The sequence below is a fragment of the Nelusetta ayraudi genome, unplaced genomic scaffold (assembly GCF_046127955.1).
Source record: "Nelusetta ayraudi isolate G7.1 ecotype Tasmania unplaced genomic scaffold, CSIRO-AGI_Nayr_v1 ptg000190l, whole genome shotgun sequence".
Lineage (NCBI taxonomy): Eukaryota > Metazoa > Chordata > Actinopteri > Tetraodontiformes > Monacanthidae > Nelusetta > Nelusetta ayraudi.
The window spans coordinates 338,765-363,774 of NW_027466239.1; the positions used below are offsets into that span (position 1 = coordinate 338,765).

At 45.4% G+C, this 25,010-nt stretch overlaps 3 protein-coding genes across 4 annotated transcripts; 1 reads left to right on the forward strand and 2 right to left on the reverse strand.

Annotated features, from left to right (window-relative positions):
* Positions 1 to 1,077: 1,077 nt before the first annotated feature.
* rnf2 (ring finger protein 2) lies at positions 1,078 to 11,494 on the forward strand. 2 transcript variants are annotated; one of them, XM_076015434.1, is made up of 9 exons: positions 1,078 to 1,162; positions 3,359 to 3,455; positions 4,370 to 4,530; positions 5,388 to 5,470; positions 6,262 to 6,394; positions 6,937 to 7,036; positions 7,633 to 7,805; positions 8,862 to 9,051; positions 9,992 to 11,494. In XM_076015434.1, the coding sequence occupies exons 2-9, from the start codon at positions 3,369 to 3,371 to the stop codon at positions 10,091 to 10,093; spliced, it is 1,029 nt and encodes a 342-aa protein (XP_075871549.1). In that variant the 5' UTR covers positions 1,078 to 1,162; positions 3,359 to 3,368; the 3' UTR covers positions 10,094 to 11,494. The 2 variants fall into 2 exon arrangements, with proteins under 2 accessions (XP_075871549.1, XP_075871548.1); XM_076015433.1 differs by lacking the exon at positions 1,078 to 1,162 and adding an exon at positions 2,057 to 2,079.
* A 483-nt stretch (positions 11,495 to 11,977) lies between these two features.
* LOC142881304 (actin-related protein 2/3 complex subunit 5-like) lies at positions 11,978 to 15,240 on the reverse strand. The gene is made up of 4 exons (XM_076015499.1): positions 14,980 to 15,240; positions 14,086 to 14,158; positions 13,224 to 13,400; positions 11,978 to 12,584 (listed from the first exon to the last, which is right to left on the reverse strand). The coding sequence occupies exons 1-4, from the start codon at positions 15,117 to 15,119 to the stop codon at positions 12,522 to 12,524; spliced, it is 453 nt and encodes a 150-aa protein (XP_075871614.1). The 5' UTR covers positions 15,120 to 15,240; the 3' UTR covers positions 11,978 to 12,521.
* Positions 15,241 to 18,318: 3,078 nt separating this feature from the next.
* LOC142881307 (uncharacterized) lies at positions 18,319 to 24,388 on the reverse strand. The gene is made up of 7 exons (XM_076015501.1): positions 24,231 to 24,388; positions 22,319 to 22,463; positions 22,123 to 22,218; positions 21,498 to 21,642; positions 21,109 to 21,254; positions 19,707 to 19,846; positions 18,319 to 18,621 (listed from the first exon to the last, which is right to left on the reverse strand). Exons 1-7 carry the CDS (start codon positions 24,328 to 24,330, stop codon positions 18,473 to 18,475), a joined length of 921 nt encoding a protein of 306 aa, XP_075871616.1. The 5' UTR covers positions 24,331 to 24,388; the 3' UTR covers positions 18,319 to 18,472.
* Positions 24,389 to 25,010: the final 622 nt, after the last annotated feature.

The window sequence follows — 25,010 nt, forward strand, 5'->3', positions numbered from 1 at the left end:
TCATTCTTAGTCACTCTACATGAAAAAAACACAATCAAGTAGTAAAAAAGTAGATAAATAGTAAATGATGAAATAAATAAATGTTTTTTTTTAAAGTGCATTTCCTGTACTTTCTTACTTTCACTTGAGTAAAGGAGTTGAATCAGTACTTCTACTTTTACATAAGTATCCACACTTTTACCAGTACTTTTGCCTCCTCTGCCCTTTACCTTAATACCTGATGGTAGAGACTGCAGTTTTTTTTTTTTTTTTTAATATATCCAGACAACAAGGTTAGCGCTTGAAAATATACAACTCACAAACAATAAAACTGTATACGTTTGTACGCCAACACAACAGTAAAGTATAACAATAATATATAAAAATAAGTGTGTTTGTGTCTGTGTGTTTAAGTTTAATGAGGTCATAGTGTCACACTCTGGAACAAGTATTTCCCCATCCTGTCCATCACTCTGTCTCATTTTTTTATTTTATTCTATTTTATTTTTTCATTTTATGCAATCGTGAACAATACCCAGGTTTGTTCTTCCCTTTCAGCCCAACCTGGCAGAGTTTCCACCCACTGGGGACTTTTCACTCCATTGCTTGCTGACAGAATCAGCAAGAATCAGCAGAGTCTGTTAGTGTGTTGTTAAAAGTGCTTTAAAATGCCTGTGGATGTGATTTAGCCTGTGATCGATCGATTGATTGATAATCATATGAACCAAAATTCTCCTCAATTAAATCAATACAGAACTGACAGTTAGTTTCAACAATAAACAGAAGAGGAGTGGCCTTAGTAAACACCTTGCGTCACAAGTCTGGCTGTGCCGTCACTGTCTCTAGAAACAAGAAGAATATATTTGGAGTAGTCGCGTCAAATGATCCACAGTTTCATCTCCAACTGGCTGCTGCTGCTCATTCAAAGTGCTGCGAATCCGGTTTGGACCAGAACAAATTCACAGGCTTTAACCTGTTGAAATTATAGATTTCATGTCACCAAATACGATACTGCTTCTGAGAGGCTCGCGTACGGGAGGGGGCTTTGTGGACAACCCCCCCCCCTTTTTGGCACAACGCCTCGATTTCCCAGAAGACACCGCTTCTTCCATGTCCGCCATATTGCCTTCGCTAAGACCAACGCGCTGGCTCAAACCGTCTCGTTTCCACAACGGAAAAAAATGTAAGTACAATACGACATGATTTGGCAAAATATAAACTACACACTCCCGTCGTTACTTGTGTGGTACAAGTCACCCTTTTCGGGTTTGCAATTATTTGAAGGTATACAACAAGGGAACAGACGCTTGCTTGAGTGGAAGGATCCCACCGAGCTCCCTCTCCCTCTCGCTCTCTCGCTCTGTTGTTGTTTTCCTCCTCTCTGTCATACCGAAAAACTGCAGTCGGGAATCCCTCTAAGTTACGAAATATTATCTTGTGTCTCGGTAATTGTGGAACTTACAGTGAAACAGAGCTACAGAATTTTCTTTATTTGTTCCGTTTGGGCTCCACTACAGCGGTTTAGTCGGCTTGTTTTGCTTTCAACGTTAGCAATTTAGCAATAGCTGTGGCTAATTAGCATTAGCATGGCCCCCACGGATTTTTATTTTATTTTTTATTTACATGAAATTTTGTGATGCGGAAACAATCACGACTGTCCCAGTTAAAAACGGCTGGATCACAGTTTTAATGTCTTGTTGCTTTTCCGCTACTCGTTATGTGCTAATTGGTTAAAGCCAGTAGTCGATAGGAAAGGGAACGTCGGTAGCTAACGAAGAAGAAGAAGAAGAGAAGAAGAAGAAGCCTTTATTAATGCCACATTGGGGGAAATTAGCATAATTACAGCAACGATACAGTAGAAAAGAATGGAGATTATATTGATTAAAAAGAAATAAAATAAAAATACTTCTAGAGTCAGAAGGAACAAACAAAAATATTTACATTATTTTGACAGTTGGATCATTTTATAAGTTATGTGCACAATATTGACAAAGTTATTTTCACAATTTTGATTCAAGATGGTGCAGCGGTAGTGGCAGCGAGTTACTTCTTCTTAGCGAATGGATTTTGGGTCACTAATGATGTCCCCATCATGCTTTGGTGAGATTCTTGTGAAAAGAAGAAAGGCATTTACTTGTTGACGATACATTTTATAGGATATTTATTATTGGTTGCGGTTTTCTCTTTGGAGCCCATTTAAGCTCTGGCTACAACTAGATGTGTGTATCATATGTACCACAACCATTTCCCCTCGTCTGTCACTCGTTTGGTTTGTTTCTTGCGATGCAAGAGGACGACTGAAATGTTTGTGGTGTCGCAGTGTAAAAAGAAATATTGCTGTGCAGAACCTATAAAGTGTTTGGGTTCTTCTTGTTGATTTGGATTTCAAATGGGACAGAAACCATCCGATGGCAGTTATGTGTGCTGTCGTTAATAACCTAACTTGTGTACCTAACCACTGTCATTAAACACCTACCTGGATTTTTTTTTTTTTTTTTTTTTTTTTTTTTTTTTTATCAGATCCCTGTATAATCCATGGCAGGACTTGACGCCCACTTCCTGCTAGTTCCTTTCTTGTTTTAAACAATTTGATGGTCGAAATGATCCGCATTTTATAATCCAATCCGCAAGAACCCACCCCACCCACTGCCAAAGTCAAAGAAGTAACAGGAATTAGGTTTAAGGCTTGGCTTATACACACAACTGGAAATAATTACATTTTATTTTAACGTTTTTTTTTGCTCTGTTGATGCGTTCAGTGTAAATTCAGACCCCTGAGCCTGTTTGCAGAACACTCATGCACAGGTCAGTGGTTTCTGCTAGCTCGCTAATCAAAACAACCACCAGGCTGTCGATGTGAATGTCTGTGTTCATAGTAGAGTGCGTTGAAAGAAAAGCACACTTACATCGCAGTGAGTGAGTGTGTTACATTTTGAGGGTCTATTTTCTCAGCAGCAGCAGCGGCACCGGTGGATTATTTCTTTTCTTTCAAATTTGCTCTTGTTAGTGGTGTAACAAGCTGAGCTGCAGTGAGAGGAGCACTGCCTCCAGTTGGATCACATCAGTCCTCCACTGCTGCAGCAGCACAGTACAGGAAGTAGAACTACGTTACTGCGGAGACACTAATCGCTCAAAGTGCAGTACAATGCTGGAGTGGTTTGGTTCTTTCAACACATTCATGTGTTTGACTGGTTCACATTGCGTCTAACACGGAATGGAGGCTCCATGCATGAGTTGTTTTTATGCTGCGTCTGTGCATAATTCCTCTGCCAGCAGATGAATCATGGCTTGAATTTTTATTTTGTAGCCAGCTTCACTTCTTGTGATTGTTATTTTGTCCCACATTGCAACTGAACATCTTTCTGCTTCTGTGTTTCAGTGCTGCAGTGATGACTCAAACCGTTCAGACCAACGGGGTTCAACCCCTCAGCAAGACCTGGGAGTTGAGTTTGTATGAGCTACAGAGAACGCCACAGGTACCCACTGCTGTTAGCGCCGCTGTGCAGGAGGTCAATCTCAAATTATTTTTCAGACCAAAATAATTATTTACTAATTTTTAGTAACCAGTTTACCTTATTGTGTGCTTTCAAATTGGAGTCTGTTTATTGTACAACATAATAGAAAAGCTCTGATGGGTATTTTTGGACCCGGTCACCCAGTTAATCAATACTGATTAGAAAGTTACAAGCTGCTGGATTTTTATTCACCCTTTACACTTCTTTGTCCGATCATTTGTCTTTGTGTTAATGACTTTATTTTAATTATTACCGCTGTAGTTTTGTTGTTGCTCTTGACAAGTATGAATGATTTAATCAATCAATCAATTGATTTGATTAGATTTGATTTGATTTGATTTGTTTATTTCGAACATGTGAAAAAGGAAAGAGAAATAAAAAGGACACAAAACCAGGACACACAAAAAGAAAATTACAATAAAAAATAAATCATTTAAAAAAACAGCAAGGTAAGAATAAATAAGCAAACACCAGTGAAAAATACAAGAGAGTAATATTGATCATATTGGAAAAGGGGTAGGAAGAAGTATAAAGTTATATATACCAACCCCTATACTCACATAAAAATACAAACTTATGAACTAAATTAAGTTTATATAACAGAAAACAATCAATCAGTCATTTATCTTTATTTATAAAAACGTGAAACCAAATTCATAGGCATCTTGAAGCTCCACCCACAGTCAACAAGAGAAAACCAGAGGCTCTGGTAATAAACTATAAATATATCTATAATATATCCGATCGTCACGTCTCTCAGGACCCGCAGCTTCTCCTCCGCCTTTCACCTGTGCAGCCTTATGTTCAGCACTGAGAAGCATCAGTCGAGCCACTTCCATTCCTGACTGTCCCTCCACTCTGCTTTGAACGCACAGGAAGCCATCACGGACGGCCTGGAGATAGCCGTGTCCCCGCGCTCCCTGCACAGTGAGCTCATGTGCCCCATTTGTCTGGATATGCTGAAGAACACAATGACCACCAAAGAATGTCTGCACCGCTTCTGTGCTGATTGCATCATCACAGCGCTGAGATCCGGGTGAGTTCTCCCCCCCCCCCCACACACACACACACAGAGGATCACAGTCGCCTATAACTGCAGATCACACTGTGCATACCAGCGGCTTCCACAGGGGGGCGAGCTTTGGACTCTGCAGCTGCTTTTTTTAATCGTGTCTGGTTTGGTTTGGCACCTGGATGCTAGACAGGTTGCACAGTGGCTGTGTCTCAATCCAGGCTCTGCATCCTTGAAGGCTGCATTTGAAGGCCAGTTGCGTCACAGCACTGTGTGAAGGCTCCTCCCACCGCTACTATCCTTCACCTCCTTCTGGATCCCAGGATGCTTTGCGTGCTGCTGCTGCAAAGCATCCTGGGATCCTGGGAAGTCGGCTGAAATTAGCGCCATCTACTGGCAAAGACACCACGTATACATTGAAGCATTGAAATTTCACATCAAATATTCAGTTTTTAACGTAGGGTTTTTACTGATTTGAACATCCAACGCCATCGTTAGATGGCGAACCAATGGTTAGCTTGATGCTATGAAAACCTCACTTCCTGGGTTGGCCAGCAGGAGGGAACGGCGGTGACGCAACCAGGAAATGCCTTATATGGTTACGGGGGGGCGGGTTTGGGTTGGTCCTTCTGGGCAGGGTTCTGGGAGGACGCGTCCTTCAGACGGAGGACGCGTCCTCCCAGGACCCTGAATGGAGACACAGCCTTGTGGTCCAACTCCTGCACGCCAACGCCTGACCTCCTGCAGTGCAGGTCCTGGAGGTTGAAGGAGTTCCATACCACTGATTGGCCTCCGCGGTCACCTGACCCCGAGCCAATAGAACGCCTCCATGTCCATCAAGCCCCGCCAGCTGTGAAAGTGTTGTCTTCCTGTCTTCTCAGCAACAAAGAGTGTCCCACCTGTCGCAAGAAGCTGGTATCCAAGAGGTCTCTGCGCCCCGACCCCAACTTTGATGCTCTGATCAGTGAGTAGCCACACCTGACGCCCAACTGCTTCAGCCCAGACTCTCAGCAGCACATCCTCACCACCAAGTCACACTCAATGTGTCTCCGAGCGGCAGCGTCCGGCGCGGCGGCTCCATCGTTATCACAAAAAGAAGTCATAGTTTTACGTTTTAACGTGAAACCAAGAAGTTATTTTGTGCTAAGTGTGAAGTAAAAATGTTCACAGGTGAAATGTGATACTGAGCTGGGTTGTTTTTTTTTTACAGCAGCACATATTAAAAATAAAATGCAGCACATTGTACATTAGAATAATAATAATAATAATAATAATTAATAATAATAATAATAATAATCATACATTTTATATAAAAGCGGCTTTCGAAACACTCAAGGACAGTGCACAAACAGAGGCAATAAAACAACAGAGAAAAAAACACATACAAGCTCACACAATTAATGATACAGAAAAATACAATTAATAAATAAAGCGAGAAAGCGGACAGTGAAAGCCAGTGGGCTGACTTGAACAGATGAGTTCTGAGTCTGGATTTGAAGACTGGTAGAGAGTCTCTGTTGCAGATGGTTGTGAAGACAATAAACAGGAGCCACTGCGTTGTCCCATCGCCTGAAGCCTGAAAAATACAACAGCAGTGTGCTCCTGGGGCGCTTCTATAGCCCACCAGCGCCGCCCCCTGGTGGTGTGAACCCGCACCGCACGCTGGCTTTAATTGGCCGCTGACGCTCTGGGTGTGAATGGTGGGTCAGAATGGAGGCGCTGCAATGAGCCGCTGTCCACTCTGCTGCCTTCCAGGCAAGATTTATCCCAGCCGCGACGAGTACGAAGCTCACCAGGAGAGGGTGCTGGCGCGCATCAGCAAACACAACAACCAGCAGGCGCTGTCCCACAGCATAGAGGAGGGCCTGAAGATCCAGGCCATGACCAGGTAGGGGACCTCCCCGCCCACTGCTCTGCTCCTCCAGAGCCAGAGCCAGTGCTGCCTCCTCCTCCCCCTCCTCCTCCTCTGCTTCCTCCCCCTCCTCCTCCTCTGCCTCCTCTTCCTCCTGCTACTCCTCCTCCTCCTTCTTCTCCTCATCCTCCTCCTCTTCGTCCTCTTCGCCCTCCTCCTCCTCTGCCTCCTCTTCCTCCTGCTACTCCTCCTCCTCCTTCTTCTCCTCCTCCTCCTCCTCCTCCTCCTCTTTGTCCTCCTGCTACTCCTCCTCCTCTGCCTCCTCCCCCTCCTCTGCCTCCTCCACCTCTTCCTCCTCCTCCTCCGCCCCCTCCTCCTCTTCCTCCTGCTACTCCTCCTCCTCTGCCTCCTCCTCTTCTTCCTCTTCCTCCTGCTACTCCTCTTCCTCCTCCTCCTCGTCCTCCTCTTCGTCCTCTTCGCCCTCCTCCTCCTCTTTGTCCTCTTTGTCCTCTTCCTCCTCCTCTTTGTCCTCCTCCTCCTCCTCCTCCTCCACTGAGCTGGCTGCTGTGTGTTTTCAGACTGCAGCGCGGCAAGAGACACACGGTGGAGAATGGCAGTGGAGCAGAAGACAATGGAGACTCCTCCCACTGCAGCAACGCCTCCGTCCACAGCAATCAGGTTGGTGGTCGTCCTGGTTAGGGTTTGGTAAACGTTGTCGATGCCCAACACCTAAAGGCCAGCAGGAGGCGCTGTGTCAGCAGGTGCGGGAGCGATGCTTTGCTAATTTGTCCATTAATCATCAGCAAGGATGTAATTAGTGAGGTAAGCAAGTCGGGTTGAGCAGGAGTCCAGGTCAGGTGGTGAGAATAGAGAAGATGGATTGGATGATTTGATTAGATTGAACTTTATTGATCCCACATTGGGAAACTACACAAAGTTAATCGTGAGTGATTGATGAGAATAATGGTTGGCGTGCCGACAAGAGAAATGATGGTGAGTTGCTGCAGAGAGTTCCACACACACAGTAAAACTACATCACATTAGCTTGACCTTGGAGGACGGAGGGTCAGTTGCATCATCAGGGCCCACCTGGACCTGGACCTGCACCTGTGCTGGTGTCTCTGGCTCTCATCTGGAAGACCAGAACCTTTCGTATAGAGAGGTTCCTCAGGGTGCAGCTGCTTCCATCACAGCTGTTATTAGGGCCATGTTGAGGTGTGAAGCAGTTCCAGTGGTGTTTGTGTCTGAACGCCATGGTTTATCCCCCCCTGCAGGAGGCGGGGCCGAGCATCAAGCGCACCAAGACCAGTGACGACAGCGGGCTGGACATGGACAACGCTGCGGAGAACGGCGGCGGCGACTCGGTCAACGACGGCGGCGCCAGCGAGATCGAGCTGGTGTTCAGGCCGCACCCCACCCTGATGGAGAAGGACGACGGCCACAACAGGTGGAGGCTCCGCCCCCTCTCTCTGCTCTGTCCAGTCTGAGGAAGCCAGCGCAGTGTTCTTTTTTTTTTTTATCCATCTTGTGTTTGATAGCTGCTGCTGCTGCTGCTGCCGAACAATTATGGAAAATAATCGAAATTGCGATCCCCCCCCCTCAATATTGCGATTTAATTTGCGATCATTTTTTTTTAAATCATTCTCTCATGTGTTTTTCCACAAACAAACAAAAAAATGATATGTATTATAATAAACATCAGATTTATTATACACAAAATTGTTCATTTTTTACAGGCTAGGCTAATGTTAAGCTAAAAGCAAAATGAAGCAGGAGTTAACATGAAAGAGCCTTTATTTATCTGCTGGTGTTTTTGTTTTTTCTTAATCGGGCTCAGAAGGATTTTGTTTCAGTCCACACAAAGCACAAAACAGCAACAGCTTCATTCAACCCATGCTAACACGCTAGCAGCGTTAAACCGCTGTAAGGTGCGAACGTACGAGGCAGCGGTTCACTGCCAGCGAACACAACTCCCACTGTTGTGGTTCCTCGCTGCTTCGGTAGTTCGATCTGTGCTTTTTTTTTCTTTCTTTTTTTTTAACTCTCCCGACACTGTTTTGCTAAACTACGGCCACCAGGTGGTGGCAACCAGGAAGACCTTCTTTTCTGTCCGTCCAGCTCGTCGCAGCATCGACTCCTCTCACTTTCTGCTTTGCTTCGCTTCGTTCCGCTCGCAAAGTCACATGACCGGAACTCCCGCCAATCACATCGCAGTCTTTGCGGTTAGAAAATCTTCTTTTGTCTGATCGCCAGATTAGCGCTAATGCCATTTATGGTTCAGGCCGAACTGCTGCTGCTGCTGCTGCTGCTGCTATAGAAGAAAATAGTGTCACCTGGGTGGTGTCAAAAAATATTTCTATATAGAGGAGCAATGCCAGTGATGGAATCTATATTTAACAGTGAATCCTGTTCACTTCCTGCTGTTCTTCCATCATCAATTCACCATACAGGAGGGACCAACTGACCGCTGGGCTGTCTTTGTTGTGTGTGTGTGTGTGTGCAGTGTGGAGTTTGTCCCTCGCTACATCAAGACGTCGGGCAACGCCACAGTGGACCACCTGTCCAAGTACCTGGCGGTGCGCCTGGCCCTGGAGGAGCTGAGGAGAAATGCTGAGGCCTCTCCCGTCAACGTGGAGGCGGCTTCAGAGAAGCAGTACACCATCTACATCCCCACCGCTGGCAACCAGTTCACCGTACGCACACACACACACACACACACACACACACACACTGGGCTCTGCAGGTGGAGCTGATGCAGAAGGTCCATGTTGAGTCGACGGCTCTGTGGTTCAAGCAAAACTGAAAGGAAGAAAAAGCAAAAAGTGGATTTATTTCCCCTCACTGCCACTTACAAGTACACAGAATCACAATCAGAAATACTTTTATTTATCCCAAGGGAAATTCTTTCAGTACACAGTACACAGTAGCTTCGATGTCAATCCTATAATATCTCAGACATACAAAGCATTGAAAATTCCAGATTGAAAATGACTGAATAAATACCATTGCCTTGTTTATTTACATGTGTTTGCCGTCCAGAGTGGTTGTTCTATTTTTAAACAATATTGCGTCTCCTCCTCCGTCCAATCATAACGCACTGTTTTCACTGGTCAGTCAACTGGTCACGTGACCCCGTACGTCAATGCCAAGAAAGTGTTTCCATGACACTTTTGCAGCATTCCTCTACATGCATGGATACTTATGAAAAACCACCTGATGAGAGTCCAAACCTTTGAGCCATGTTGGAGAGGTTCTTCCAGGCCGAGGTGTTTCCATCACCAGCTTTTATTCTGGCCATATTGAGGTTTGGAGCGGTTCTGGAGGCGATGGAAACACAGCTCGGCTCCACCAAGGCCAGGGAGAGAGCTGGAGGGCTCTGTTTGTAGCTTAGCTGTAGCTTAGCATCGAGCCTGTCCAGTAAAACCACCCAGCACCATGAGAATGGACCTGGGATGAACTTTGACCTGGATAACGGCTGATGGTCTTCACACCACTCAATGCAAACACCTGCAAATCACAACTGTGCTTTGACAAAATGTTAGAAACATAGCTTTTATTTTGCAAAACAAAAACTGTCCCGGAGACGTGCAGTGTGCATGGGAAGGAGCCTCACTGCAGTTTGTGTGTCTGCAGGTCCTCAACGGTTCCTTCTCCCTGGAGCTGGTCAGCGAGAAGTACTGGAAGGTCAACAAACCCATGGAGCTCTACTTTGCCCCCACCAAAGAGCACAAGTAGTCACGCACATGATGTACAAACACACACACACACACACACACACACACACACACACACACACACACACACACACATGGACTCGTGTACCCACAGAGCAGAGGTGGAGGCAGTGAAGGAGGTGCAGGGTGGAAGAGACTTCTTGTACAGCGAAAAAGGAAAAAAAAAAAAAAAGTTTTATATTCTTTTGTTTGTTTGCGTGTGCGTTGCTTCCTCTCCCGCTGCTGTCGGCGCCACGGCCGACCGTCCCCCAGGCGGCGCTGCAGCGGCTCTCCAGAAAGTGTACAGCTCTGTCACCGCGTGGCACTCTCACCTCTGCTGCTGCGTTTGCTTGGCAGCAGCGTGCAAGCGTCACTTGACTGAGAGACAGGACGAGTGAGAGCGACAGTCTGCTAGCAGTGCAACGCTCTCTGGTCCACGCAGCCAAACTCCATCACACATGTAGAGAGAAACGTGACGGCGTCTCCGTGCTCCACTTCCCTCTTTAAAGTCTTGTTGTGTTTGTTTGTTTTTTTTTTGCATTAAAACTCCTCCTTCCTTCCGCAACAGTCGCAGCTTTTGTCGCTGCGCCTCAACTTTGTTGTTCTGGACTTTTTTCTTTTTTTCTCTCTCCATCTTTCGCGTTGCCGCTTCTGTCGGCCTTCACCCAGTCGGAGCGGCTCGCTGAGCCTCGCTGAGCCTCGCGGAGCCTCTGCTGAGCCTCAGGTCAACTGGCTGTCACAGTTTTCAGTCTTGGATTTTTCTCAACTTCTCCGTCAGTGAGACCTGAGACCCGAAGGTGAAGCAGTTTTCATCGACACGATGTAGCAACAGGAGGTGCAGTCTGAACCAAGGAGGTCCCCGCCCGACGGTCCACCTCTTCTCTGCCGTCTGATTGGCTGTGGCAAACGTGGCCGTGTTTGAAGGCGACGGACGCAGCGGCGCCACCTGCTGTTGTGTTCTGGGATGGCAGGCTGCTGTCGGATTCTCTGACTTCGGCGTGTTAAGAACACTTCAGTTGTGTTGTCGTGTCAGATTGTCGTCCCATGCATTGGATCCCCCAGTAGAAAGCATGTGGCTGAACCTCTTGGCTGCTGCTTTGCTGAGGATCCAAGAGACTCCACTGACTTTTTTATTTCTTCTTCACTCCACTCACAGTTGGAAGAAGCTCGATTCGGTTACGTTGCTTTTAATTGACCGCCTTTTTATTTTGCTCCTGTTTGGAGGAGGAGGAGGAGGAGGAGGAGACGACTCACTGCACCCATGGGTGGGGGTAGGGGTGTGGTTGGGGGTTGGGGTGGGTTGGTAAACAGAATGTGACTTGTTTCAAACGTTGTCTCATTGGATCTGTGTGTGTTTTTGTTTGGAATGAGTTCACTGCATCTTTCTGTTTGGCAAAATAAACGTGACTTTACTGTTGTTCAACATGGCTGAGTGTCCTCTGAATCACCTGCATCACCCCTCACCAAACTCTTCCCCACCTGTGCTGCCTTCAGACAGCTGTCACATTGTGCTGCTGTCTGCATCACAGGTGTTCCCTGGTGGTGTTTTTATATGAAACTGAATCCACGTTAGGATGAAATAAAGTTAAGAGTTGAACTCCAATGTGTAAATCATGGATTCATACAGAAGATTAAAAAAATTAAGCCTTCTTTTTAAATCAAGTTTCCATTATGAGAATAAAGTTGAAATTTTGTGAATTAAATTGAAATTTCCTGAGAATAGGGTTGAAAATTTGACATGAAAGTTTTTCCAAGTTGAGTTGTTTCCACCACCAGGTTTCATTGCCATATTTAGGTTTGGCATCACTCTAGGGATTTGGGAATCGCAGCAATAAATGAACCTCATCCTCATCCAAACCTGTTCAAAAAGGAAAACAAACCCTGGAGTCAAACACACGAGTGGCGATCAGGTTTCGCATTTTATTTTTCTTTCAGTTCATATATAAAAAACAATAGAGGCAGCGTAACCTGAGAGTTCAGGCTACACAACAACAACATGATGAGTAGAAAAACATAAGAGACTGAATGAACAATAGATGCTCATAAAGTTAAGAGTGAAAAAGAAGAAAGGAGGGAGGGAGAGAGGGAGGAGCTCCAATCCAGGCATGCACGAGGCACAAGGCAGAGCAGCTCACCACAGTGTGAGGAGGAGGAGGAGGAGCAGGAGGAGGAGGTGCTGAGTGAAAGCATCTTTTCTCTGCATGACTGATAGAGCCAGGCGGGAGTGCCAGCACTGCACTGCCTGCGCACCAGCACTTCTGAATCCAAGAGATGAGTTGTAAAAAAGAAAAGAAAAATGTAAATACAGAGGGAGGGGGGGGGGGGAGAAGTGAATGAGGAGGAAACTCAGCTTCAGTAGAAAAATAAAAGGGAACTGTGTCCAGAAGCAAAGAGAAGAGAGGAACTCGGCTCCGGAGGTCTCGCTGTCTGCAGCCGCTCGGTCAGCAGCATCACACCGTCTTCCTGGCGGTCAGCACCCGAACTATAGAACCCACACCTCCCACTGCCAGCACCTAGAGAGAGAGAGAGAGAGAGAGAGAGAGAGAGGAGGGGGAGAGAGAGAGGGGGGGGGGGGAGGAGGAGGAGAGAGAGAGAGACAGAGAGAGGGGGAGGGAGAGAGAGAGAGGGGGGGGAGAGAGAGAATGGGGAGAGACAGAGAGAGAGAGAGGGGGGAGAGAGAGGAGAGACAGCAAGAGAGAGAGAGACAGAGAGAGGCAGCCAGGGGTCATGGCAGTGCAGCAAGTACTAAATAAAACTAAACTTAAAGGTCCAGTGTGTCATATAGGAGATTTTGAAGCATTGAAACGGCGACATCAAGTGGTTACACTTGAGATTGCAGCGTCTTTCACTCTCCCTCCCTCTCCTGAGCTTGCCAGTGAACTACGGTGGCCAGCACAGCCAAACCTGGATAATTCGTTCACCAACTCCCTGTCAGGCAGCTGGATTGTCCACACCAGGCTTCCTTAGTAGGACGACAACTAACTGGGAGCACTGGCACCCTGACTGATCAGTGGAGCTTCTTACACATACAAACATCCTTCTGACGTGACCACCTGATGTCGCCGTTCCTCCTTTCAGAACCTCCAAGCACGACGCACCGGACCTTTCAGCGGTGATCATCAGAACCGATGTGCAGCTGTGTGGTGCTTCACCTTTTCGTGCCACTGCAGCAGCACGGCGCTGCTGTTGTCCGAGGGTCTCTCGAAGCCCCTGTAGATGTACTTCATCAGCAGGTCCACGCCAGCCTTGTCCAGGGAGCCCACCGCCTTCTCAATGTCGCTGCTCTTGAAGCTGCTCAGCACTTTGACCACCAGCAGCTCCGCTCGGTCCTACACACACACACACACACACACACACACACACACACACACACACACACACACACACACACACACACACACACACACACACACACACACACACACACACGTTACAGGAAGCTGCATTTCACACAAACCTCCCGGTGTTTGACTGGTCAGGTCACCAAGGCAGCCATGAAGTGCTGTTGCAAAGTTATTATTCTAGTCACATGACAACACTTCAGACGCATTTAGTCGCAAGTCATATTGAAGAACACGGACGTGCTCCCATCCTGGAGGTCAAAGCTTCCAGAAGATTCAGTGCTTCACTGTTGCTCACTAATCACATTTTACACAAACATATTTTGACACAATCATTTGCTGCTGACCTGCACATAAAGTTGAAAATAGTTTACACATATTTCACAGTGCAAGAGTTAATTTTCGCAGCGATTCTCATCTTAATAAGTATATATTTACCTTTACTACGTTGCCAAATTCACAACTATTCAATTCAAGTATGTCTTTGAATATTGACATAACCACTGCAAATGCAATAGGGGCATGTAAAACATTTGCTTTGCCACATCAAAGTATTTCATCATTTAGCTGATTGATTGATTTGGAGCTTCTTTTTCACCTCCACGGGCAGCACTGGAACCAACAGCCAGCAATGGACAATAATAAACAACATTCCAAAGAACGAGACTGGTACCTTGGTGTTCTGGTTCTTGGCAGAAATCGGAGGATTCTTGAGCACAGCGCCAAGAGCTGCGTTCAGGTTGCCCGTGCGAAACCACCGTCAAGGAAAGCACGGATCCAATACACACACATACACAAAAATTCAACAGAATTCTGACAGGAAATAAGAGTTGTTTTTTTCTTTTTGTAACTTTGCTTTGGTTCCATTTTCAATGGACAATTAAAGCAACGTGTTTTCTAAATGTCCCATGATAACGCCCCCATCCCCCACTCTATGGGGTCGCTTTGCCTTGCTGCTCATTCTCAGAGTGGAAGGAGCAGAAGAAGAGTGGAAGGAGGTTCCAGCAGCAGCAGCAACGCATTCTCAGAGAGACTGACGCTCAAGTTGCAACTTGTCTTTGCATTTTTTCTTGTCGGCGGACGGGAAACGGCGCACAGACGACAAATCTCACTTCGCAAGTGTATACAACCGCACCGAAGACTACGCAATCCAAGACACATTCAACTCAACCTACACTTGAACCAGGAGTCGGCCTATTTAAGTCATCGCCGGAAAAGTGAACACTCGGCGACCGCACCCTCGACTGAGGTGACACCCGGAAGTGCTGCTTTGACAGCTTCTTCAGGGACGGTTCCGCTGCAAACGCTCGAGCGATTTAACGGCAGCGAATATATCGCACTTCCGGGTATCTAAAAACCATCAACAACATTAACAACAGCAGCAGCAGCAGCAACTATATTAAATTGTAATATTCCCCGAACATTCCGACAAATCAAAACTCGTCCCTAGTCCGCTTAAGCTACCCAGAAATATTCCACTGATTGTGACATTAGCTTGCTGCTATCCTTCAAACCTGCATTGTGTAAACGTAAAAAGAAAAGAAAAAAGGAAGCCATATAAGGATATTGTCTGAGAAAGCCGTCCACTTCTGCTTCGTCCGGTCCACCCTGGTTCTCTCCTCCGTCGTCCTCGTCCACAAAGTTGTTCTCGTCGAACTCGTCAATGTTCGTCTTCCTAAAGTCGCTGGAGACATTGTTCTTGGACATTCTGGAAAAGTACACTTGAAATTGCTCGGACGAACCAGCCGCAGTTGGGGACGGTCCGGCGGCAGACGATCAGTTTTCACGACTAGCACGTCCTGACTTCCGCAGCAGCGTTTCCTCCTACATCTACGGAGTCATTGGTATGCGGCCAAGCAGTGGCTGTCTACTCCAGCGCCATCTACTGGGCTGGAGGACACAAGACAACACAACACCTTTCCACCAGACTTCGCTCAACATTTTTGTTCTAAAAAGAGAAAACTATTTAAAATAGAAAGCATTGATTACAAATGGAGATAGATAGATAGATAGATAGATAGATAGATAGATAGATAGATAGATAGAAATTACTTGTGCGTTTAACAACATGAGAGGTTCATTCATATCTATCTATCGATCTATCTATCTATCTATCTATCTATCTATCTATCTATGTTAATGTATGCATCAACGAAGAAATGGAAAACAAATGATCTTGAGCAGTTTCATGCGAGTCATCGGCGGCATTCATTCGGAGTCGGACATCAACATGAATTAGTCATGATGACCAGTAGGGGGCAGGCAAAGGACATCTAATGCCATGCAAGCGTCCCCTTCACTCGCGTTCCTCACTACAGCTTGCATAGTACATGAAACACACAGTTTGATCTTTAAGATTTCGACATGGACGACCACGAAGCTCGACTGTTAAACCTCCAACGTCATTGAACCACAGAGGGAGGGTGAATGGATGTTAATAGAAGGTCTTGGCTTGTTGCTAGGATTTAAAACATTAAGTCTACATGTATTGGAGTTGCTTTAAACAGGAGTTACTTGGACAGACCATGACTATACATGCTCAAATAAAAGATGGTATAAAGCACTTTCTGGAATGGCAGGCAACTGGTACCAATATATTCATCACATTCATGCCTAAACGTTGAAGTTGTGCTAACGCGGTGCTTCTTAGATTTCGATTCCACCTTTTAAAAAAAACAATTCCGCAATTTGACCGCTAGATGGCTGTGCTTAGCCCAACCCTTTTCAACATATAAATTTCAGCGAATCATTATGTCTATGTTGAGGTGGATTTTTTTCCCCTCCAAAATTAGACAGTAGAAATGGACATGTGAGTAATCATTGTAAAGCCCGGGAGCTCTACTATCACAATCAGTTGACATATTTCACGGGAAATAATTTTTGGACTTTTTTGGGGGGGACTACCGTGATGTCAATGGCAAAGTTGTCTGCTTTGGAGTCAAAGGTGAACTTTGTCCTAGAGAGGTGGGGCCACTTGCTTTGTCATCAGGATCCCTCAAGAAGCGCCTGCGCCAAATTTGGGGCTTCTAGTGCTTGAGGAACCTCGTAACCCTAGCCCTAATTTGGGGGACTCCAACGTTGCCATTGACATCAGGGTATTTTTCAGTTTTTCAGGTGGATTCTTTCCAAACTTATACAGTAGAAATGGACATGTGAGGTATCATTGTAAAGCATGGGAGCTAGGGTCAACGGCAAAGTTGTCAACTTTGGAGTCCCCCCAAAAATCATTTAAAAATTGATTAGATAAATGCACCTCAACACAGAGATAATGATTTGCTGAATTTTAAATGTTGAAAGGTGTTGGGCTAACTGCGGGATTTTTAAAAAAAAAGGTGGAATCCAAACCTAAGAAGCACCGCGGCGAATGTGGCGCCAACTTCAGCATCCTAAGTGTGCTGCTGTATGCCAGCTGCTAGCAGCTTGTTAGCAGCTTGTTAGCAGCTGGCCTCCTGAGCAGTGTTACTAGATCGCCAAGTGGTTGAGTTTCACCGGTTCTGACTGGACAAGTTGTCAACAGTGTCTTTGGATTTTACAGGGTAACATCTAAACAGAGTTCCATGGAGATTATTTTTACAATCTTCATTTCTCTAACTGTGTGATTAAAGTGAATCACGAGATTTTGTGAAGCCTTTTACAGCCTTTAACGCATTACGTCTGGAGCATAGTTCAAGTCAACCTTTGTGTCGATGGTATGCATTCTGCACACTGTCCTATTGACCCCGCCGCGTCGCATTCTGAAGCTGTATTGAGTGTTGCATCTGTTCAAGAAGGCTCATCTTAACCGGCTGTTCCTCTTGTCCACCCTGACTTCAATCACCGCTGTAACGAGTGCTCTTTTTTCAGCCAAACACCTCCATGCATTAATTATTAAGCACCAGCAAAGTGAAAGAGTGTAGATCATTTTGCTGCAAAACCAGTACAGGAGTTGAAAAGGGACGAAAGAGAAGTGAAGAGCAGTAACAATGAGGTGAAATACTGAAAAACTGTTCCATGTGTTCAGATCTTCAGGATGCAGTTGCCTCAACACAGAAAGCAGCGATGAATAGCAAGCGCTAAAGTGGGCAAACGTCTTTCTAAATTGAGGGTGATGAGAATGGCGGAGCAATTAGAGCAAAAAAGAAGAAAAGGTCATTGGTGCAGTGTTGTCAGCACTGCAATGTGTTTGCCATTGATGCCAGGTTGGTAATTTTCTCTGCAGAATGTAACACAGGGAGACCTGCTGTGACGGTAAACACAGCAAAAGGATCTAATGGCTCAGAAAGGTCACCATATTTTTCTATTTTCCAAGGTGGACAAAGGCTGAGGCCTTTTATAGTAGCAATGCACTGCATTCTAGATTGGATTGAATCATTGTTTAATAGCAGTAGACTGTGATTGATAAGCCATCAGTCAGAACTGGCTTGTTTTCGCTGCCTTGTTCTGGGTTTAATCTTCAGGTGTGCAACAGACACATTTCACACGACGCAGGCTGTATGTACAGTAACAAAAAACTCCATTCATCTGTGTGGCAATAACAACTTTAATCATTAAAACTTGGAGATGAATTCCAGTCTTACACGGGTGCCTTCATTTACCCCACACACACACACACACACCAACAGTGTGTCTCGCAGTCGTGCGGATGGATACAAAATAGAAAAGTCAGCAAATGCAATAGCAAAAGTGTTTTATACCTCAATACAAAATGTAACTTAACATGCAAAAGACTTTTATAGTGAAGTTGTATATGTAGGCAGTGTTAATGAAACCCAATGCCAGCAGTTGGTTCAGTGTTGTAAAGAAAGCTCTCAGATATAAAATATTAGCGTGGCAACATTTCCCCAGTGTCCCATCACATGCACTGCAACTTCCTTCCTTTTATATTTAGTACAAGCTGAAAATGCAAACCCCCCCCCCAGCCCCCCCCCCCCCCAAAAAAAACCGACTTGCGTAACATCTCAGCCATTGTGTCACTTTTTAAGTTGCAGTTTGTTCTTCGTGGTTTTGTAGTGCCTGCAGGATACCAAGGAGACACGCGCTGCATTCATTGGAACGGGAGGTAGAAGTGGGCTGGCCGTCCTTCAGATCAACATCCTGGAGCTCCTGCCGTCGAGGGGCGACACCATGAGCCGAGCCGAGCCAGGCGAGTGGAGGGGGCGCCAGTAGTTCCTCCAGATGACCGAGCAGATCCTGGACACCATCAAGATGCAGGCCACCACCAGCAGCACCACTGTCGGGGCAAACCACGTGGGCACGTTACAACTGGATGCAGCAGCAGCAACATACAAATACAAACAAAGCACATGTGATCTATCAGGCAAATACTGACTTTTGGGCCAGAGATGCCAGACTGTGCATGTAGAGAGGAGGACTGAATTTATATAGAAGGACGCTGAGGTTGGAACCCCAGAGGAAGACAAAACAAGGAGATTCATGCGTGTCGTTTAAAGGTCCCGTGTGGAATATTTGGTGAAAGCTTCACACACTGCCCATGAATACATTAATAAAAGTGTATAATCACAGTATAGTAAAGGCTATTTGGTTTTCCTACCCTTACAAAAAGCTCTTATTTATATCTTCACTATCAGTCAACAGTGTGCACACACCTGTTGCTTCTTTATCAAGGCTACTTTCTACACGCTGAAGACATCAAATGGTTCTTTTTGCAGCCAAAGAAAAAAATCAATATCTAAATATGTTATATTCTATGTAACCCTGTTAAAAATCTCCTTGAATAAATAATGGATAATCTATGGTTTAAAAATTGTTAAAACTGCTATTAGAGTAAGAATAAAACCATACAAATGTACATTGCTAATTATTTTATTTTGAAGAAACTCATGGGCAGGGAGGAGAGGCATTTATATCTAGATCATCTAAAGTATAACAGTGTCAGTCTCGTGCACACCCATTCAAGTAAAGTCTTCTGATTGGTCACAGTGTGCATGAGACTGACATGACGCCTATCATGACACTTGAACAAATACTTTTTCAAACAGCTCTGTTATTGAATCCAGCAGCTGACGTGGCAAAACAATTACACACAAGGAGTGTGAGGAGCGACACTACTGCACACTGAAAAGAAGCAACTCAGGTTCCTGTGAAAAAAGGATGAACGATGGAAAAGAATGAAGGATGAAGGATGAAGGAGAAGAGAAGTGGTTTCCTGTACCGGCGGTACAACAAGGAAGGAAGGGAGGAAATGGTATTTTGAGGAATGGCTTGGGGAAGGATGACGAGTTTCTGCGAGTCGCTCCTGTGACTGGGACTCTGTGGCGCTGTGCGTTTGTGACGTGGAACTCTCGACCAACGTACCCATGAACACCGCATTGGCGGTGGGATCCTCTGGGTTGAAATGCTTCCACACGTTCCCAACCAGGGCAACGATCACAACCGGGTAGACGGTCAGAATGTTGCGCACCCAGCGATCCAGCACCCAGTTCTCAAGGATGAACCTGCAGACAATTAAGATTAAAAAAATGAGGAAAGTTGTTTGTAGCAAGCTATGAAGTCACCTGCGATGAAGGTTGGAGCCAATAATAACCATTTGGGGAAGGTTCCACACACTGCGATCTCATCTCTTCAAAGTTCTCCGTGACTGCTTATGGGGTTTCCCACACATAGAACCAGTAGCTGGTAGCTGCGACAGTTTTTTGCAAAATAAAAGCCATATTTCTAGAACAACGTACAAGTGTGATTTTTAGAGGTGTTTCCATTGAATGGTGCGAAGATCAAACGCCGTAATCCTCGTCAAATCTCGTCCTCGAGACTCCACTGTGAGGAGGATGGAGGTCCAAAACATTTTGCCATAAATCTGCATTTCAACGTTGTTTTGCTGGCAGCCATTTTTTTATTGCGATGTTTAGGTTTTGCGCAATTCTAGGGAACGCAGCTGGCGAGCGTGACAGAGAGAGGAGAAGAGAGGACGGAGGGAGCACGACTCGGCAATCAGCTCAACTTTACGCAATCCTTTGGTATCTCAGTGGGCCAACACTGGCACCTTGCTCGTCAGTCATTGACCCGACCCGGCTGCAAAGCTGCAGATACAAGAGAGCTGTTGCCTTCTCTCGGTGGCCCACCTCCATTAATATCTCACACAGTGTTGGCATATTTAGGTGAAACCTGTGAGATCCACGACAGTCACTTTCATTTCCATCACCCCTAGAGTTGCTCCAAACCTAAATATGGCCATAAAACCTGGTGGTGGAAACAGCTAATGTTGGAAAAACCTCTCAAACATGGTTCAAAGGTTTTGACGCTCTCATCAGGTGGCTTTTCACACGGATCCATATGGAGGAATATCGCTAAAGTGTCGTGGAAACACTTTTTTGGCATCGACACGTCAGCGGACGAATCGTGTTTTTACGTGATAATTATCTGTCCGATCTCTGGTAAGAAATCCTACTAATACGCACTATGGGCTACAAACTAAGCCTTGAAATACAAAATAAGAGAATTTTACACATGCAATTCAAACCGCGATTAATCGCAGTTAACTATGAAGATTCTGCGATTAATCGCGATTAAAAAAATAATCGTTTGACAGCCCTACTTTACAACATAAACTCAATAAGACGCGACGGGTCAAACCAACTCTGAACTCATCAGGGATTGTTAGTTAGTGCCTTTTTTCCCCCCCATCATTTCATTCACTTCATTAACGTCTGATTTCTTGTTATGAATGGGCTCCAAAAACGTCTTTTTGCCAGCGACTCACCAGGTCATCACCTCTCCAAACAGGATGCACAGCGAGGCCGTAGCTGCAGTGTTCCTGGACACGCCCCACAGGTGGAGGACCAATGAGAAGTTGATGAGCGAGGCGATGGCGGTCCAGGTGGTGTAGACAGCCAGACCATTCTGCACCTGAGGATCGCAGTGTGTTGCAGACGCAGGACAACATATGAAGACAGAGCACACAGTGAAAGAACGTAGTTCACCGCCACTCTGAGGTAAATATCGATAGATTTAGATCAATAATTATAGCGATTCATCGATATAAAAAAAAAAAAAGTGCATAAAAATCGAATTGAATATCAAAATATTTTTTTAAATATCGTATCAAAGTATGAAATGCAGTGCGGTGACAACACGACTCTGAGGCATTACCAGTATTCTGAGACAGTACAAGTCCTTCCTGTGGAACGTCTGCAGCCACAGCCCATAATAATCTGTGGCGTAGCAGCAGTAGAACAGGGCAGCAAAGTTGGTCACCGCTATCAGGACCAAGACAACCAGCGCCGCCAGCATCAACCTGCGGGTCAGAACCAAGACAAGAGTCAAGAACACATGGATTCAGCAGCATCACCGGCAGAGTGAGGTCATTTCCTGACCACACATACCCGGTGTTGCCACTGTGTTGTTACAACAGAGGTTGTGCTGACTCACAAACCTCAAGATGTATTCCCTGTTGTTCACTTCTACGCTGACAACAAACCAAACAAACATAAAAAAAAAGAGACAGCAACCAGCAACCAGCAACTGGTCGTCCGGTCGGACCAACTTCCAGAAATAGAAATGTAAAAATATTTCCTTCGTGTAATTTCTGCTAAACTGCGCAGTGACAGTGAACTCAATGGAGAGTTTCAATACTTTGAGTGTGTTTTCTGTTCCTCGCAATTTATAGTCCGGCTTTTTACAGGCTTTTAAATGTTTAAACTGGCGCTCTTGTTTTCTGACTAATCACAGCCACAAAGGAATGGAAAAAACAAAACAAAAACAAAACAAAACATACTCTCTGTCCCACAACAGCAGCCAGACCATGTTCAGGATGAGGTTGGTCAGCCAGCAGAAATAGAAGCCGTAGGGAAGCAGACACTGAGCCCAGGATCTGCTCACAGGGGGACAAATAAAACATTTCCAGCGAGCGTTAGAATGCACAAGCGGCTGCTGACACTCTGACTCGAGGACGTCGTCTCCTGCTCTCTTACCCTCTGAACACGTAAGAGGTGAGATATATGACCATGAGCGAGAGCCACGTGTAGATAACGCCCCAGATGGAGAAGGTCCAGCCCGCTGGGGTGATGTCTGTCTCATAGCGAGCGGACACGTTACCTGTGGTGCGATGGAAGGGACCTGGGAGACAACAGACGGTGAGTCACAGGGCGTTCAGGGCTGTGGTGACTTGGCCAACAGCCAAGAGACACGGAGAGATTTCTACCCCGCATCAAGTTGTCACCGCCCGGGTCAAGAAGAAGATTTTCATTGACTGCAGTTCTGACAGTGGACGTATGGAATCACAGGAGTGCCAAAAAAAATTAAAAATAAATAAATGAATGTAGAAATAGATACAAGGGTTTGTTTTGTCATTGCTTTTTCCCTTTTGGCTTTGATAAACACAGATGGAAAAAACAATGAAAAGTCCAAATGTACTGGGTTGTCAATCAAATGCCGTTGGGCGGGGTTTCCAGACCAGGATTAGTAGTCAATACCTGATCGTTGCGAGCTTGGCTGAAGGAAAGTGACGTTAACTTAGCGACAAAAGGAAGTACACACTACATGCGTTTTTCACCATCCCAGCTTTTGTTAAAAGTCGTTTCTGAACACCTCCCCTCAATTCCTCCACGGAGTCCATTCTTATTTTTCCGCCTTTTGCCAGTCAAAATACACGTAGTGTGTACTTCCTATTAGTTTACGTGACTTTCCTTCAGCCAAGCTCGGAACGATCAGGTATTGACTACTAATCCTAGTCTGAAAACCCCGCCCAACATTTTTTCCAGTTGTGTTTTACAAAGCCAAAAGGGAAAAAGCAATGACAAAATAAACCCTTGTACTTCTATTTCTACATTCATTTATTTATTTTAATTTTGGCACTCCTGTGATTCCATATGAACGCAGCATGCAGACAGTATCACAGGCGTGGGCAAACTACGGCCCTGGGACCATATGCAGCCCGCTGAGCTTTTGAGTGTGGCCCGACCAAACTTGAAGAAATGATATTAATAGTCAGTCAGTCAAAAATTCTCTGTATTTTATCATAGTTTCCAGAGTCATTTCAATAAAGAGCTCAACACCCTGGTGGGTGGGGCTTCAAAGACATTGACTTGGTCGTAATTTTACCACTGCCATTAAAGCAACAGGTTTTCTCCATGATATCCCAGGATGGATTGCTTCCTCCAAAACACTCCATCCATCTGCTGCTGCTTCGCTACCCCTCTGTTCAAATGTTAGAACCTATTGTTGCCCACCAGTCAAACCAGTACGTCCACACAGTACCAGGGGTAGTAACAGTGAAGTTGAGGCTCCGTGTGGAGCTGCTTAGTCACTCATGGGCTGCGTTCAGACTGCAGGCATATCTGATTCCAATCAGATTCCTTCTCAAATCCGATTTCTTTTTTGGGGTTGACTGTCCACACTGTTTTTTAGCATGTGTCCAAATGCGACCTCAATCCGTCTTGCAAAAATCGGATTCCATGTGGTTTGTGACTATTCACACTACAAAAGAGACATCCAGTTTCAATCTGGATGGAGTAGGAAAATAAAAATTAAAAAAAAGAAAAAGAAAAAGAAAAAAAGAAATCGGATTTTGGCTGCCAGTCTGAACAAGGCCCATGGAAACAGTGGCTCACACACTCGCCGTGTGTCAGTGCTGTAATGAGCTTCCAGCTCTGCATCGTTAACTGGGAGTCTCCCTCCCTCCCACTAAACTCAGTTTCATAACCAGTGAGGAAGCTGTTGTATAAGCTCAGCGCTGGAGACAAAGCGCACCCGTGGCTCCATACGTCTCGGACGGGGAGGGAAAAAAAATAATAAAATAAAATAAAATTGAAGAGTCAACCGGTGTTTAGCTGTAACACAAAACTTTCTGTCGCACTGGAGGGAAGGTCTTTGAACTCAACTCACCTCTGCCCGCTCCGGCCAAAGCGTTCACCACCAACACCGCCACGTAAACGGCGGTACACAGAATAATAACGACAATTCGTGGCAGGCTGTTCTCCTTCATGTTTATGTTTTTATCCCCGTCTATGTGTGTGGAAGTGTGTGTGTGTGTGTGCGCGTGTTCGGTCGGTGGCTACTAGCGAGCTACTGCTGCTGCTTTGCTGTCAGCAGGGCGTTTCACTTGAAAACAACGTTCTCCAAATGATGCATTCACGTGTTGCACGGAAACGCCCCCTTCCTCTTTTGGAAGGAATGGCGGAAGACGAAGAGCGACGATTTCGCCAGAAAGGTTTGGGTGTGGGCAAACTACGGCCCCGGGACCATATGCGGTCCGGTAAACTTTTTAATCCGGCCCGCCCGAACATAAAGGAATTATATTGTCATAAAATAGCTGTATTTAATCTATTTTGTTCATATCCGGCATACCCTCTAATGTTACATTAAAGCAGTGGCTGATACCTACGGAGCCTCTGAGTGGCCATTCGATAAAATAAAAATAATAACAAAACAATTGCTTATTGTTCCCACGAATAAGTATTTCGTGGCTACGATTTAGCAACTGTTTTAATGTTTTTTCTCGAATGGCCACTCAGGGGCTCCGTAGATACCCTCAAAGAGATCTGAACAGAAAACATCCTTTTAATCACATTATTAAACGGGGAAGTGAACATTGAGTTAAAAAAAAAAAAAAAAAGTGTATCTTTGAGCAAGTTTTTAATGTTTCGGGACCTTTTCGAGTGCTTA

Excerpts from the sequence above, each read along its gene's own strand:
- rnf2 (XM_076015433.1), top strand. Across the intron at positions 3,456-4,369 it reads AGCTACAGAGAACGCCACAG|GAAGCCATCACGGACGGCCT; the intron begins GTACCCACTGCT and ends TTGAACGCACAG. Across the intron at positions 6,395-6,936 it reads AAGATCCAGGCCATGACCAG|ACTGCAGCGCGGCAAGAGAC; the intron begins GTAGGGGACCTC and ends GTGTGTTTTCAG.
- LOC142881304 (XM_076015499.1), bottom strand. The coding sequence starts at position 15,119 with ATGTCCAAGAACAATGTCTCCAGCGACTTTAGGAAGACGAACATTGAC. Across the intron at positions 14,159-14,979 it reads GTGGACGGCTTTCTCAGACA|GGGCAACCTGAACGCAGCTC; the intron begins ATATCCTTATAT and ends GTGGTTTCGCAC. Across the intron at positions 13,401-14,085 it reads CCAAGAACCAGAACACCAAG|GACCGAGCGGAGCTGCTGGT; the intron begins GTACCAGTCTCG and ends GTGTGTGTGTAG.
- LOC142881307 (XM_076015501.1), bottom strand. The coding sequence starts at position 24,330 with ATGAAGGAGAACAGCCTGCCACGAATTGTCGTTATTATTCTGTGTACC. Across the intron at positions 21,643-22,122 it reads CTGCTGTTGTGGGACAGAGA|GTTGATGCTGGCGGCGCTGG; the intron begins GTATGTTTTGTT and ends TCTGACCCGCAG. Across the intron at positions 18,622-19,706 it reads CGCCAATGCGGTGTTCATGG|TGGTGCTGCTGGTGGTGGCC; the intron begins GTACGTTGGTCG and ends TTGCCCCGACAG.